Here is a 15,545-nt window from a genome sequence, read left to right on the forward strand (position 1 = left end):
GTTTCCAAAATCTGGTGGTAAAATCCTCCCTTAAGAGTTGTAACGCCCATGGTTTTGGAATGAGGTGTTCAACAATCACCTATGGGTATAATATTTTGGGTCTGACACAGCCTACTGTGCTATTATTGGAAATCATACTGGTTTGGATTGCTGTTGTTGTTATATTACATAGTTAACTACGCACATTGGAAGGGAACAAGATAGGCTCTTATACAAGTTTTTAAAGATATGCATGGATTGGCACCAGCCTCCATCTCCAGTCTCTTCAGTCCATATTCTACATCCAAACCCCTCAGATCAATTTCCTCATTGTCATCCTTCACTGTCAGATTTTTCCCATCTATTGTCACTTTTAAATCCCGGCTAAAGACCCAACTTTACACAATTGCCTTTGTGTCCCCTTAATTTTTTAACATCATGATAAATTGTTTTAATTTTGTCTGTTACAGTTCTATTTTTTGTTTTAATTATTTACCTGTATCTGAAATTTCCCTGTAAAGCACATAACATAATAAATTTGACTCGATTTAACAAGTCTCCCATTGCTTTCCACAATCTGCAACTAAAACTAGTTAAGTTAAGGGTAAGATTGCTGTTATAGTTGACAGAAAACATTCTTGACACAAACCCTGTTCTCTGTATGCCCCTAAACCACCCCTTTTTACAGTTCAATAGGCCTTTTTCACAGCAGACACTTTTATTTGTCATTGTAACTCTAACGATGTCTCTATTTTCTCTAAGTGTCCCAGTAAGCCATGACAGTGTGACCAGGACCCTGAAACCGAAGCAGCCAGTCATTAATCTTATCGAGCGACACTGGATTTTCTGGCATTGGCTCCATCCAAGCACATCAGATAAAGTTTCAGAACTTTTAAACTTTGAAAGGATAAACTTTTTCCCTCTTGTGCATAAATGTAGATGTGCAGTAATAATCTCAGTCCAATTGAAGGTAGCTTTGCATTAATAATAGATGAAAGCAGAAGGTGAGGTTGAATGCAAGGCCATCTGTCACAGCGCACTTTTCAGTTTGCTTCCCATAAGCTCATGTTCATCAAAGTACCATTTCTGCTCTTTACTTCCATCTACATTATTCTTCACATAAACATTTTGATTCCTTATATAAAACCAGGAAGAGTTGGATTCCATTTCATCTCATTCTGTCAATTCAGGAAGCACATTTTCATTCAAATAAATAAAAACCTTTAAGCAAGCATTTATGTCTTGTACTTTTATCTTCTTAATTGAATGGATTCAAATGGAATATAATCTGATCCTGGCTTTAAGAGGTCTGGTATCTATTTTAATATCTGCATGTAAGATTATGTACAGTAGGCTACACACTTCAGAAAAAATTTAATTCTCATTCCCATGGCAACAGTGTCAAAGCTCCAAGGCAGTCCCTGTTTTTTTTAGTTAATTCTACGGTTACAGAAACTTCCCGAAGCTCTCCGACTGTGCTCGGCACTTTAAAAAGTCTCTCGGATACGTCTTCGGTTTCATTCCAAAAAAAAATGTTTAACATTCATCCTCAAAGCGTTCCCTCTCAAAATACAAACAGCTTAGAAAATTCAATAGCTAAAACACCTAAAACATATGGTAATATTTACACCCCATGATAGACATATGTGGTTAAATTTCCATAACATTTGTTCCAGCAAGAATGTAAGAGAGGGAAGAATGTCTATACAGTTGAAGTATAAATCTCTATGCATATACAGTTTTCTTCTGGGTGTGTATATAGTGGTGTTTGTAGGTCATGGTACATGGGCAAAAGTTGTAAGCAAATACTGATGATTAACAATATATATTCTATCATATTGTTTTTTTTTTTTCATGTGTCTTTTGAAATGCACATTTCCATGAACAGGATTGGGAAGTAATGAAACTCATAATTGGGTTTAAGTACTTACAATATGAATGTGGCAATAGCATCTTAAAATTTATTGTTACTAATTAAACCTTTTGGAGGTTACACTTGAACAATTCTGTTAGTAGGAATGGGCGACATGGTCTGAATATAAAATAGATTCGATTATTCACAATTTAATTGGACAAAAAAAAAAGATCTTAACATAATTCTCAAGATATTTTTCATGTTATTCTGAGATTTGTTCTTATTATTACTAAACACCAAATCATTTAGCCGTTTTTAGAAGAAACATTTCTTGTAATAACAACAAATCACTTGAACAAATGAACTTATCTCATTAAAATAAACTTTTCTTGTTATAACATGATAAATTGGATACACTCGGTTATTAAAGAGATGATATTGCAGCCTAAACCGGCTAGAAAATGTGAAAATTAGAGGTGCATATAGTTTGATTATGTATTTTATTCATGCTTGGGGTGAGACATGGTGAACTATCATCCGTTCCTTAAACTGCTTATCTTGTGCAGGGTGGTGGTGGTGGTGGTGGTGGGGGGTCGACAGGAACCACCAATACACTGCCGTAAGATACATAATGTGATTCTGAAAAAAAAGATAGGTGTGCTGTTATATAACTTTTAGTGAAACATAACTTTTACAGACTGGGACAGAGAACTGAACCCATATCATACCTGTATTTGTTCTAGAGACATACTGGCTTTAATATATTGTCTGTCTGCTGCCATCTTAAGGCCTCTATACACTGTGCGGTTCTGGGTTTGAGTCTACAAACCAAAGAAACCACTCAGAATATGCTGACATGGCTGATGCGGCATTATAAGCGCCACTTTATGCATACAAACATTTCTGACACAACCAAGAGTTTATTAGACTCATCTTTCACATTGTGTGACATTCAATGACCCTGCGAGATCACACAGTGTATAGGGGCCTTCGGTGGTTTTTCTGACTCATAATGATAGATGAACATAAACCTATTTGCCGTGTTATAATTTAAAATCGTGACTCTGTGATTCAGTCATTTTACACATCATGCAAAATACAAAATTAATGTAATCAAAGCCCGACTATCAACAGTACGGGCAGAAATATACATAATATTTTCTTTCTATATCACATCATTTTTGCATCTTGAATAAATCTTCACATTAAGGTATACATGTTGTTTAAAAATACTTTTGTATCTTTATTAATTGTCGTGTATTTACTGTGTAATGTGTCACTGAGTTGAAGCTATGACCGTCCGATGGTTTTAACAAAAATAAAACATTAGTAGCTCTTTAACAAATGCCACAGTAACAGCAGTCCGCTTTTGATTTAAAATTCATTTTTTTTTAAGGTTAAAAATGGTTTTCAAACATTTATTTAGAAATAAATAAAGAAATAAAATAATCTTCCCAACCATGTCCATCAAATGAAAAAAATGATAGATGATTTTTTTTTTTTTTTTTTTTTAAATCAAGTGCTCTTCAAAGAAAAGCAGGAAGCTTAAGTCCTTGTTTGATGAAATGATAATACATTTATAGTCATATATATTGTCTGTTTAACTCTTTTATTCTTTCTTTGAATGGACAGTACTTTGGAAATGATTCAGCTTCCTGTTTCCTGTGCTGCTTCACACTGTTGCCTGTGTATCACGGCCCTGATGATGAATGTACCCGTCAGAAACCCCACAAACGTCTTGATGCTACTTATCATCGACAAACCCCCCCTCACTCCTCCCCTCCCATGTTCCCTCCCAGCGTGTTAAAAGTTTTGTTAAGTGTCTGTCTTCGTCTTCTTGGGCTCGGCATCGGTGGTGAGTCATCTCTCCGCCCACCTGCCTCTCCTCCCCTCCTCCCCTTTTTTTTTTCCTTCCTCCTCTTCCCTCTTTTTGATCTCCGTAAACCTCCCTCCTTCATCCACTCTGCTTCATCCCTCCTCCCACACACTTTGAGGGTACAGGATTTGTGTTTGTGTGTGTGTGTGTTTTGTCTTGTGGTGTGTAACAGCTGTAACAGAGCCAATCTAATCCCCGTCCCCCCACCGCCCCCCACCAGTTGTGTTTTCCCCTCCCATCCCTGCGTATGTAGCCTAGCATGGCGAGGCGCTCATTCGCATGTGCGTGTGGTAGCGGGGTGGAGGTACGGCCGAGGGCGGCGCCGCCATGGGCAGGGACTGGGGTGGTGGCCCGCTCGGATGGGGGTGGGGCTGAGGGTGAGCGTGGGCGTGGGACATCCTTGGTAGGGTAGAGGTGGCGGCTGGATGGAGGGGATGGGGATAGGAGGAGGAGGTAGAGGAGGAGGAGGCCGGCTGGAGCTGGTAGCTGGCCGCCGAAGACGGCCCGGAGGAGGAGGGCGTCGGCTGGGAGCTGCTTCCCCCCTTGGGAGGAGGCTGCGGCGGCGGAGTTTGGTTGAGCTGGATCGAAATGTCAGAGGAGACGTCGGAGGGGCTGCGTCCCCGCTGCGGTGGAGGCCAGGAGTCTGGATGGAGGAACTGGCCGCTGTAGTCACTGCAGTCAGACATGCGAGGGCGGTAGAGGGTGGGGTGGGGCCTGTACAGCTCCTCCTCAGCGTAACGCTTCATGAAGAGGTAGACGGACATCACTCCTGCACCCTGGGACGGAGACGGAGTGATACACAAACATACAGAGATTACTGCAATGTCTTTTCTACCTTTTGTGCAATGTGTTCAACAACATCTGCTCGGAAAATAGCCTGAATTGATGAACCCAATGTCTTTATTGCATACTTAAATTAAATTTCTCTAGTTTTCCCCATCAGCAAGTTTATGTTTTGTGCAGTTTTTTAATAAAGAAGAAAAAGAAAATGAAGTACTTTAATACCAGGCTGAAAAGAAATGTTTCCCTGCCTTCACATCTTGAAAGTTTGGTGCTAGTTAGTCTTGGTTTCCACCCCAAGTGTGGCAAATAAACACAATATCACACGTACCAACAGCACCGTTAGATACAGACTAACAAACACATTTAACATGTCTGAATCAGACATGGAGAAGGTACTGTACTGTCTTCACCAATAATTAAAGCTGTGAAAAGATGATATTGTAGTTTACCACAGTATTTCCTGCAGCTGAAAGAGATTCAACGTCATACCTTCTGCTCGATGCCACCTGCACTCTATTTAATTTCCAGTCGATTCCTCACCCCTTGCTCCTACGTAATAAGCAACACGCTGGCACGGCTAAATGGATTTTAGCCTGTTGTGCCAGTAAACAAACCCAACAGTGTCCTGACTTTACTGTACACGGTACAATCTGCTCTTTAACTTTAGGAAATAAGGCGTTTTTTGAACACTTTCTCAGGAACTATGGCGATAACTGGAGTGAATCATCACATCAGCAAAACTAGATACATTAAACATTTAAATAAATAAACATTACTAATCATTTATCTATTAAAAATATGTTTAGAGGCTTGTGAAGCCCTGGAGGAGGCCTTCTGAGTGCTTTCTAGTTTTTATTACTGATTTTATGATGTTTTCATGAATTGAATGGATATGTACTGTGTTCTCTCTCCTGCAGGCACTTCATATTTTGCAAGCCTTTTTTATTATGTTATGCTGTGTTATTTTATGTCAGGTTCTTATGACAGCCACTACACTTTTGTGCATAATTGGACATTTTCTGAACAGCTCTGGTTATGGCCGTTGATAGAAAGTTATGATAGATAAAATGAATATATCAAACAGACCTGAGAATGTCTTTATCAAAAAAGATAAATCAAAACACAGAGAGGAGAGGACACCATCCATAACATTCAACATCTGTGTTACCGACATGAACTGAGTTTTCAGCAAATTCCCTGATGGAAACAGCTCTTGTGAAACACCAGAGTCAGCACCATCTTATTCCCTTGACGCACCGCCATCAGATGGGGGATGAAATTAAATAAATTCATGATAATTTTTGCAGAGAGTTGACAAAAAGGCTTGGCGCTTCTCTGTGGAATGAGCCATTATCAAAAAATATATTCATATTTTCACACGGGCATCCGCTGAGCATTCACAGCTTATTTACTATTCATCCGCAAAACGCCATCGCTACAACCGACCCGACACTTGAGAATGCTGATGAACATGTCGCTGTGTGTGTGGAGGTGAGAGAAACTGTGTGTTTTTAAGCATGTGTTTGTGAAAAATCCCGTGTTTTGCAGCTCCAACTGCAAGTTTGAAAAAGAGCAGTTAAGAAAGCAGAAAAAAGGAGATAAGAGAAGACAAGGGAGGAAAGAAAAGGAGAATATGAGGGGATAAGAGAAGAAGAAAAGATAAGGGACAGGAGAACAGAGGATAAAAGAAAGATGGATAACTGACGAGAGGATAAAGTAAAGGACAAAAAAAAATAGAGACTTGATTGAGGCCAAGAAGAGGAGAGATGAGAAGGAAGTAATGTGGATGTGGAGAAGAAAGGAAAAGAAGAGAGGGGAGGAGAGCAGAGGAGAGGAGGCGATGGGATGAAAGAGGGACAGAAGGAATAGAGGAGATAAGGAGGAAAAAGAGCAAAGAGAGAATAGAGGATTACAGAAAAAGAAAAAAATAAGAGGCGTAGAAAAGATTTCTTTACAAACAAAGAAGAAGAGAGAAGAGAGGGAAGGAGATAAGGAAAGGAAAAGGATGGACATTAAAGGGGAAATATGAGAAAAGAAAGGGAGAATATAAGAAAAGAAGAAAGATTAGAAGTAAGGAGAACATAGAGAAGAAGAATGGGGGACATGGAATTAAAGAAAGAAAGATAAAAGGACAGAAATGAAGAGAATAAAGAGAAGGAGGAGACAAGTAAGAGGGAGAGAAGATAAGGAAGGCGAGGAGGGAAGAGGAAAAAAGGAGGAAAAGATAAATGTAGAGGACGAGAAAGAGGAGATTTGAGTGAGAAACAGAAGTGAAAGGAGAGGAGGAAAATGGGAGAAGATGGAAGGAGGACAGATGGGAGAGGAAGATGAAAGGACAGAAGACAAGATGAGAAGGAGAGGAGATAAGAGAAGAAGAAAAGAGAGGAAAAGGGGAGGACAGAGGATTAAATAACTGAAGATAGGAGAAGAAAGAAGAGACAAGATAAAAGTAGAGGACACAGAGAGAGTGGACATGAGGAGGAAAAGATGGAGAAAAAGAGAGGAGAGGAGGATGAAGGAGGAGGAGGAGGAGGAGGAGGAGGAGTAGCAGAGGCCCCCAGCGAGGAATATTCTGATGCATATGAAGCTGTGCTGCGACAGAGCTGCTGCCCTCAAGTATTCAAGCTATTAACATTTATGAATATTGATGCAGGCGAGATGACGAGCTCCTACGCAGGCACTTTTTTAAATGTGTGTGTGTGTGTGTGTGTGTGTGTGTGTGTGTGTGTGTGTGTGTGTGTGTGTGTGTGTGTGTGTGTGTGTGTGTGTGTGTGTGTGTGTGCGGTTTTAGCTGCTTTACTGTGTTTTTTTTGTCTCCAAACAAATACAGCCACTCCCAACATAAAGTCAGCTACAAAAAAATCTGTGGATAGTAACTCGAGCCTGGAACAACACGTAAAGAAAGCAGACAAGTCGTGTTTTTATCGACTGAGGAATATTTCCAAAATTAGATCAGTTCTGTCCTTCAGCAACACATAAAATTATACATGCTTTTATATCCTCCTGGCTCTATTACTGTGATGCCTTGTTTACTTGCTTGAGCTATATAGAGAAACTCCGAGACGACTGACCAAAACAAAGCGATTCTCACACATCACACCGATCTCGTTGGCTTCGCTGCACTGCTTCCAGTCTCCTTTAAAATCCATTTAAAGTACTTTTAATCACATACAAGGCTCTGAATGATCCGGCGCTGGAGCATATATAACTGAGCTCCTTACACCTTACTGTCCGAACAGGCCCCTCAGGTCTTCTAACTATTCAAGAGTCCCAGTTAAAAAAGGCGATCGAGCCTTTGCGGTAGCGGCTCCCACTGAGGCTCATGAGCTGTTTTGTTTTCTATCTTTGAGAGTTTTTATCTTTTATATGTGTGTGTGTGTGTAAGTATATGTATATACATCTATGCATTTATGTTTGTATGCATGCATGTATGTGTACATGTAGTGTATGTGTATGAATGTGTGTATTTATATGCAAATATTTCATTATTTACCTCTTGCAATTTATCCCTAATGTTGCTTATGTTTTTGAGTTTCCTCACCTTGGAAAGCACTTTCTGCTTACTGTTTAAAAAATGCTCTATAAATAAATTATTATTATTATTATTTTAACTGTGTGTGTGTGTGTGTGTGTGTGTGTGTTTACGGGTGCGGTTGTGCATGAGTGTGTTTAACTAAATGGTGGTTTGTCGACATCCGAGCCAGTTTCCAAACAAATCTGTGTGTGTGTGTGTGTGTGTGTGTGTGTGTGTGTGTGTGTGTGTGTCTGTGCACATTAAGTCTTGTGTCAGTTAGGTAGCGTCAGTAAATGTTAAGCATCAGTACGTATTAGTGTCACTGGCAACCTCTCAGTGTGTTTACGTGAGCACATTTACAATCTGTGCGTGTGCGTGTGTGTGTGTGTGTGTGTGTGTGTCTACATGCACATTCAGTTTGAGATTAATTGGATGTTTTGTATGCTTGCATGCGTCTCCCTGTTTGTGCATTTCTACATTCTTAAGTGTTTGTGTGTTTCCAGTAAATTTAAGCGTTCATGCACAATTAACAATCTATTTACGTATGTGTGTGTGTGTGTGTGTGTGTGGGTGTGTGTGCATGTGTGTGTTGCTTGCTGATCACCTCTTTGAGTAGGAAGGAGGAAGCAGCGAAGGCGAAGGACCAGCCGTAGCGGTAGTGGAAGAACTGCTCGGGCTCTCTGGGTCGGTTCATCACCTCATCATTGATGCTGGAGATATACAAGACCAGACCCACCACCAGACTGAGACCTGTAGACACACACACAGAGTTTCAGATGATATACCACACAATTACAGTAGAAGGTCTTAACTCAGCTCTATGAACTTTTGAGTATTTAACATTCACCTCCTGTAGACTTAATGGTGCTGATCCTTCTGTGCGCCCCAGAGCGGACAGTTCCTTACGAACATGTTGGCATTCTTGTTGGTATTTCTGTCTGTTGGTTACCAGGTATCACAACAATTCACTAAACCATCTCAAAGCCTAATGCTATTCACCTGCATGCACCTTAAACAACTTAATTTTGAGAAACTCTGCTCAAGAGAAGACATTAGTGTCTCTGATGGAGTCATATGTGGGGACTGAAACAGAAAGAGTCTATGTAGCCTATTGAACACACATGAATAGTAGATTATGATGCAGAAGTGATTTGAGACATTTGTACAGATGTTTTAATACTTTTTTGTCATAAAACATGGTCACCATTGTAACCACCATTATTCAAGCAGACCTTTGTGAAGGAACATTCCCAACACAAACCACCTTTCAGGTCTACAGGCAGTGACTGACCTGGTGCCGTATTCCCAAAGGCTGCTATCTTACTGCTGGGAGTAAATGGCACCAAAAGTTTCTAACTAAGAATTTCCTTTCAAGATCTATTTTCAAAGCTACTGAGTGCAACTTTTACTGAGGAACTGGGAGAATTTCTAAGCTATTATAAAGAGAAGGCACGAGGTTGACCCTGCTGCTATGGATGACATCATGTTTCATGAATTAACTTAATCACTGTGTCGACGGTGATTGATTGACAGTTGAACGGTCAGTTAAGAGCTGTGCAAACCATCATCTCCAGTGTTATTGGATTGTTTCATCCTTTTTTAACACAGCCACCATCTTAATATGCTTTTAAAAGTTTGTTATTGTTGTATTTTTTTGAAACACTGACAGAACAAGGCTCATTACCGGCTGATTGTGAGCAGATCTTGGAAGCCGGTGGACTTGGAAATCCTCCACTTCTCTCACACTTAGTAGCTAGACCAAAAACTTGGGAGTTAGGACTGACATGCCCTTATTTTAGGAGTTTTTTTCTGACTCTGCCAGTTAGGAGCTACTTTTAGCTGTCGGATGTTTTGTGAATATGGCTGGCTTGTTGTTCACACAGCTGATTTGAATGTTAGCTAATAACTAGACCTCCTGCTTGTCAATGTTGTGGAGCTCTAGAGGAATTCCTACACAAGCTTTGATCAAAATTCACTGTGGGCTGTTGTTACACTTCAAACTGACAACTCTTTTGAGGCTACAACTCACTATTTTGGGGGGCAAAAACTAACACACAGCTTGGGGAAGAAAGGAGTGGAACATTGGTGGTTTATGTGATCTTTAGTATATAGTGCATCATAATTGGGTTTCATGATAAAGGCAGTTTAGACTACTGGAGATGACAGATGACGAGGTCAACCAATAAAGGACTTTCTTTTCTTTTTGTTAGTCTCATTCCTCACAAATGTTTCACAAACCTACAAGCTACGAATAACTATAAAACCAGGAGGAGCAGGACCAATGTTGCATTACCCTTGTTACCCTGTAACACTAATCTCATTCAAATGGGCCTTTAGACTCGTTGTATTTGTGTGTGTGTGTGTGCTCTGTAGCTGGAATAGCTAATGATAACGTGTCCTCGTTGTACTGTAAATAGGTTGAGAAAACCCCAACAACAGACTGTGCTGTGGTAAAGAGATAAACAAGGACACAAACACACAATAAACACGTATACTTGAATGCAGATACACTATATGAATCCTCACAGACTCTCTTGCGCACACACACACACACACACACACACTCACACACACACACACACACACACACACACACAGAGCCCTCATTAGGAGTGTGTCAGTGCTTCCTCCCCTGTCGACAGACTAACTGCTGCAGCTGACCTCCAAAATCCTCCAGCAGTGAAACTCTGAAACACTAAACACAGCAAAGATGAAAACTCTGCTTCCCTTTAAAGAAAACATCTTAGAGTTCATATTCTCTGAAAAGATATCTGATACTGTCAATTTAACCTTCAAAACTATGCTAACTGTGAATAAAATAAATAAAAACACTGGCCTACATGGAGTTTCATCTCAAAATGAGTTAAGCTGGATTTAAAGGGAAGATTCATTGCTGTGAATATGATGATTTCTTAAAACTGGGTCACTTATGTAGTTGAAATGTGCAATCATTTCTGAAATTGGTGCCCTATGACTAGAGAAAACTGAGAAAAAGGCTGTAGACAAGCAGAACGCATTGCTCACGTCCCGTCCAATCAGACTGACTGACGGTGTGTTCACTGCCAGCAGAGAACCAAAGACAAAGTTAATGAGCAGCAGCAATACATCTCTTTAATGAGGCTTATTTTCATTTACAAAACGTTTTTCCTCATCGAGTCTGGATATATTGTACAGATGTGCAAGGATCATAACACAAGCGGTGCTCTGGTGTCAGTTAACGTCATGTGGATCATTGCAAGCTGACTGAGTGCTGCTGGATGCAGCCGCAAATTACAGGGGACACAGTCGCTATCGTCCTGTATTCACAATTGGAAATATAATATTCTGTTAGAAAACAAAGTCAGGTTTACCAAAGCACTGCAAAGTTTGCTGCAGCGCAGAGTTTTCTGTCTGTTTCCAGTCTCCCTGATGATCCTCACCCCACCTCTCTCTCCGCTGCAGCTGTTACAGCTCCTGTGGTCATTTCCTCTTTTAGACTCTGTTGTGTCAGTGTGATATTTTGCCTTGTATCATGAAACTAGTTTTCTTCCAAATGTACAAATATTTAAAAGTATTTAGTACTATGATATTTTAGTGTCTGTTTGTCTCTATTGCTAGCGTAATATGGTAGACAGGAGTGATTTGGGAGAGCCACACCCTAACCTTACCCACACTTGAAGGGAACACTACAGAAAATTCGGAAACGTAGTTCGTAGTCTAAGGCAAGTCTCCAAAGTCTGTCCAATGACGCGTCTTACGTCACCTGGCGCTCTGGATGCAGGCAACATGGAGAGGAGTTTAACATTGTTCATTTGCATATACTACCCACATTGTAATGATACAATGTTGGTTGAAAATTGGCAAAGTTTCCCTTTAAACTTCTGCATCAAGGTGTCGCAGAGGTAGGGCTGATGTGCTCCTCCTTAAAAATGTAGCTACATGTTGGGGTGATGGAGTTATAGCTTGGAAACCACAAGAACTGCAATTGGTCAGTTTGGACTGTTTGTGTTTTCTTGGACATATTAGACACATGTCTACCATGGTGGACATGGTAGAGATACAGTTAACCTCAACAACCAATAAAGGTTGTCATCAACAATTGTAATCAATCCAAGATGGCAGCACGTCTCTGGCAGTGAGCAAGGCTCTCTGTTATAGTCTCTCTGTGTGTGTTATTGCCGTTGAACCAACAGCTGTATCGTGTTGTGATTGCCCTTTTATGTTTCAAGTGGAAATTGGATTCTACCTGAATTTTTAACTTCAGTGACTGACTCTTCATTCACGGTGAATCTCCTGCTCTGTGAGACAGTGGGGGATTGATGCTGGCTTGTCTGAGTCTGTTGGGCCTGTCTCTACCTGATAAACCCAGCCGGTAGATCTCCTGTATTGCTAGACCTCGATGGATTGCTATTGGCTTGCTTTGAGCCTTTGAGCCTTTCTTCCCTAGTGGATTGATGGTGGATCTGCTGCTCTGCTTGATATCAGAGAATTGCTACCAGGTCGTTTTGAGTCTGCTGAGCCTGTTTTTTTTTTTTCCTGTTAAAGCACTTAATCGCTGATGACCAAGTTCTCCTGTTTACATCATGACGTATCTAAACCTCAAGGCTTGTGTTGAGACACTGAAAACCTGCCCTGGATTTTAGATCTGCTGACCTGAACTTGAAGATTTGCTACGTTTCAACCTCAAGGCTGGCATGAGCCATGGAAAACTTGATCTGGAGCTCATATCCACTGACTTGAACTTATGAACTGCTGGCTTTCTGCCCACGCTGACACTTTGTTTCTTAGTTTTCACTAATCATTGAATCATTGTGTTTTATATCTTTGTGCAGTACTACTGGGAGCCCCCATGGGTCTGGCAACGCCCCCGCAACGCTATCTCCAGATGTACTGTATTGGGGAGGGTGCACAGCTAACTATGACAATTTAACTTTCCCCCACAGTGATTATTGCAGAATTACTTTTACAACTTCATCTCAGCTGAGGGTTATGGTGACTGTGGACATATCCAAATGGTTTCTTATAGCTGAGGAGTTACTTCATCCCTACTGTCTCCTTGTTTTGAGAGAACATTTTTCTATTTCTGCAACCTTCCCTACTGTTGACACATTCTCCCCCAGTCTGGTGACTGACATAAAAAGGCTGTAGCACCAAAGCATAAACTTTTAGTTATATTATTGCTATTGCTCTCAGGGACTAATCCATCTCTGCACAATGCTTTACACTTGCAGATTAGATTTCTAGACTCTAGATTTAGACTTGGACATTCATATCAGTGTAATGAGTTTACTCTCTAAATTGGACATAATAAAGACCTGAATAAACTCAACAAATTCTGATATTGTTGTCTTATCTGAAACCTTGCTTACAAAATTTGTGCATGATATGGATATTTGCATTAATGGCTACAATGTTTATTGAGCTTATCGTCAAAGAAAAGGCAGTGGAGTGGCTATTTATATCAAGTGCAATTATAGTGGTAAATTAGTGCTTACAGAGTCAGTAAGTAAAGAACTTGAGTTGTTAGCTCTTGATGTAGAATTACAATTCACCATATTATGTTGGAGGGATGTTATAGGCCCCCATATGCCTTCAGTAATTAATTGCCCACTCTTGTGAAGCTATTGTCACAATGGAAATACAATGAAATAGTGTTGGTTGATGATTTGAACTGGTACTGGCTAAAACCTGTGTCTGACGCATTGAAAGCACAATGTGATTAATTCCCCTAAAAGGCCCTATCCTAAATGTTAATAAAAATTGACACTCATTGACTTAGTTTTATCAAATATGCCTTGCCATTTGTTGCACCAGACGTTTTCCCAAATGATGTGAGTGATCATAGTGTCATAGCAGTCCTGCGAGATATGAGGATCCCTAAAAGTAAGCCACATTTTGTTGAGTAGGCTTTTTTGCATGACCTATATCATTTTGACTGGAATAGAACTGCTTATTTTTGAAGACGCTGAGCTGGCCTGGAATTATTTCCATGAAAGCTTTGTTGATATTGTAAACAAACAGGACCCCCTCCACAAATTTAGAATTAAGGGGCATGATAATCCGTGGTTTACAACCGAACTATCAGAAGTACTTCGTGAACACTCAGGTTGGGCCAGGGCACGTACGTCAGGAATTGAGGCTCACTGGCTTCATTTTAGACAATGGAGAAATAAATTTACCTCTATCTTCCGAAAAGTAAAAGCAGAATTTTACTTATCCATAACTACAAAAAGCCTAAAAAATCAAAAGTGGAAAACCATTGAATCACTGTCTGCTAGCTATAACTCAATTAATCTTCCACCATGTATACTCATTGATAGCCTCAGGGTAACTGACAAGACAGAAATGTTAAATAATTTTAACAACCATTTTATTTCCTTTGGTATCTTGTATAATTCTGAAAATTCCCCTAGGATATCTCCAATTAATGACAGGCCCTCTGGCAATGTCCAGGTCTTTAACTTCACCCCTTTTACCTCAACGGAGGTTTATGATCCGGTACTATGATAAATTAGAACTTCTTTAATGCTAGGGGATCTTTGTTGTCGTGATTGCAGTGATAATCATATAAAGTCATGTTTACAAGGAAACCAATGTTGACTATCTGTAGTTAACTGCTCCTACCTTTCTTATGGACACTCATACTACTTCCCTATTTTCTCAAATGACTGACTGTTGTTTTTCTTGGGAAAACAGTCTCTTCAAAATATAACGTTGTCAAGGCTGAACCAACTGGACAAAGAGGGAATGGTATCAAAATGACATTTTTGTTCTGTTAATTGGCGCATGTTCCCAAAAAATGTACTGCTTGATAAACATGAGCCCAAACTAATTGACATACAGCAAAATTTTAAGACATGAGATGTTATCGTATCATGTTATCACACACGTGGACAAACGCTCCATGATCTGTCTGCAGCCATACATGGGAGAGCAACTTAAAAGACAGCGATTGCTGTTATAACAAACAGGGAACCTTTATCTGAAAACAGATTAGCCGACCACCATCTGGTCCTTATCAGAAATACCTGTTCAATGCTGAGATTGTTTGGTGTTGCAGCTGTGTAAAATGGGACTAATCACAGGAGGAGACATAGTCTTTACAGAGGCAGGCAGCAGATTTGTTGACTGAAGAAACAAACATGTCCTCTGTTAAGACGTCTTGGGGAAACCAGATCGAAGACAGATAAAACACTGAGGCATTCACAGGCTGCAGTTACAGAAATAATCAATGATTTTTTTCATGTAGGAACATTTCTATTTTACTGCTCTTTACCCCTTAAAAGTTTTGATATAACACAGTAGTGATTCAGCCGTTAGAAGTTTGAGAAAAAATCTTTCACATTTCACGAAAATTTTTAAATCCTTTAGTTCACAGCAGGCGACACCTTTGAAGATTTTGGCCTGTCTGGAATAACAGAAGAAGTGGGACAACTCCCAGCCTTTGTACATTTAAACACTACTGTTAACCATTTTGTGCCCAGACATCAGTTAGTTAGTTAGTTAGTCATCAAAGTAGTTTTCAATGCTTTGACACCAGTGCAGTTAAAGGTTGAAAA

At 40.0% G+C, this 15,545-nt stretch overlaps 1 protein-coding gene across 1 annotated transcript in view; it reads right to left on the bottom strand.

The window, feature by feature from the left end:
* Nucleotides 1-3,957: 3,957 nt before the first annotated feature.
* Nucleotides 3,958-15,545, bottom strand: part of cacng7a (calcium channel, voltage-dependent, gamma subunit 7a) — a 43,380-nt gene continuing 31,792 nt past the window's right edge. The window contains exons 5-6 of the mRNA XM_042436119.1: nucleotides 8,612-8,757; nucleotides 3,958-4,486 (exon numbers count right to left, since the gene is read on the bottom strand). Coding sequence (XP_042292053.1) covers nucleotides 3,965-4,486; nucleotides 8,612-8,757 — 668 coding nt within the window. The 3' untranslated portion in view covers nucleotides 3,958-3,964. The remainder of the gene's footprint in view (nucleotides 4,487-8,611; nucleotides 8,758-15,545) is intronic.

Source organism: Thunnus maccoyii, chromosome 15, assembly GCF_910596095.1.
Source record: "Thunnus maccoyii chromosome 15, fThuMac1.1, whole genome shotgun sequence".
Lineage (NCBI taxonomy): Eukaryota > Metazoa > Chordata > Actinopteri > Scombriformes > Scombridae > Thunnus > Thunnus maccoyii.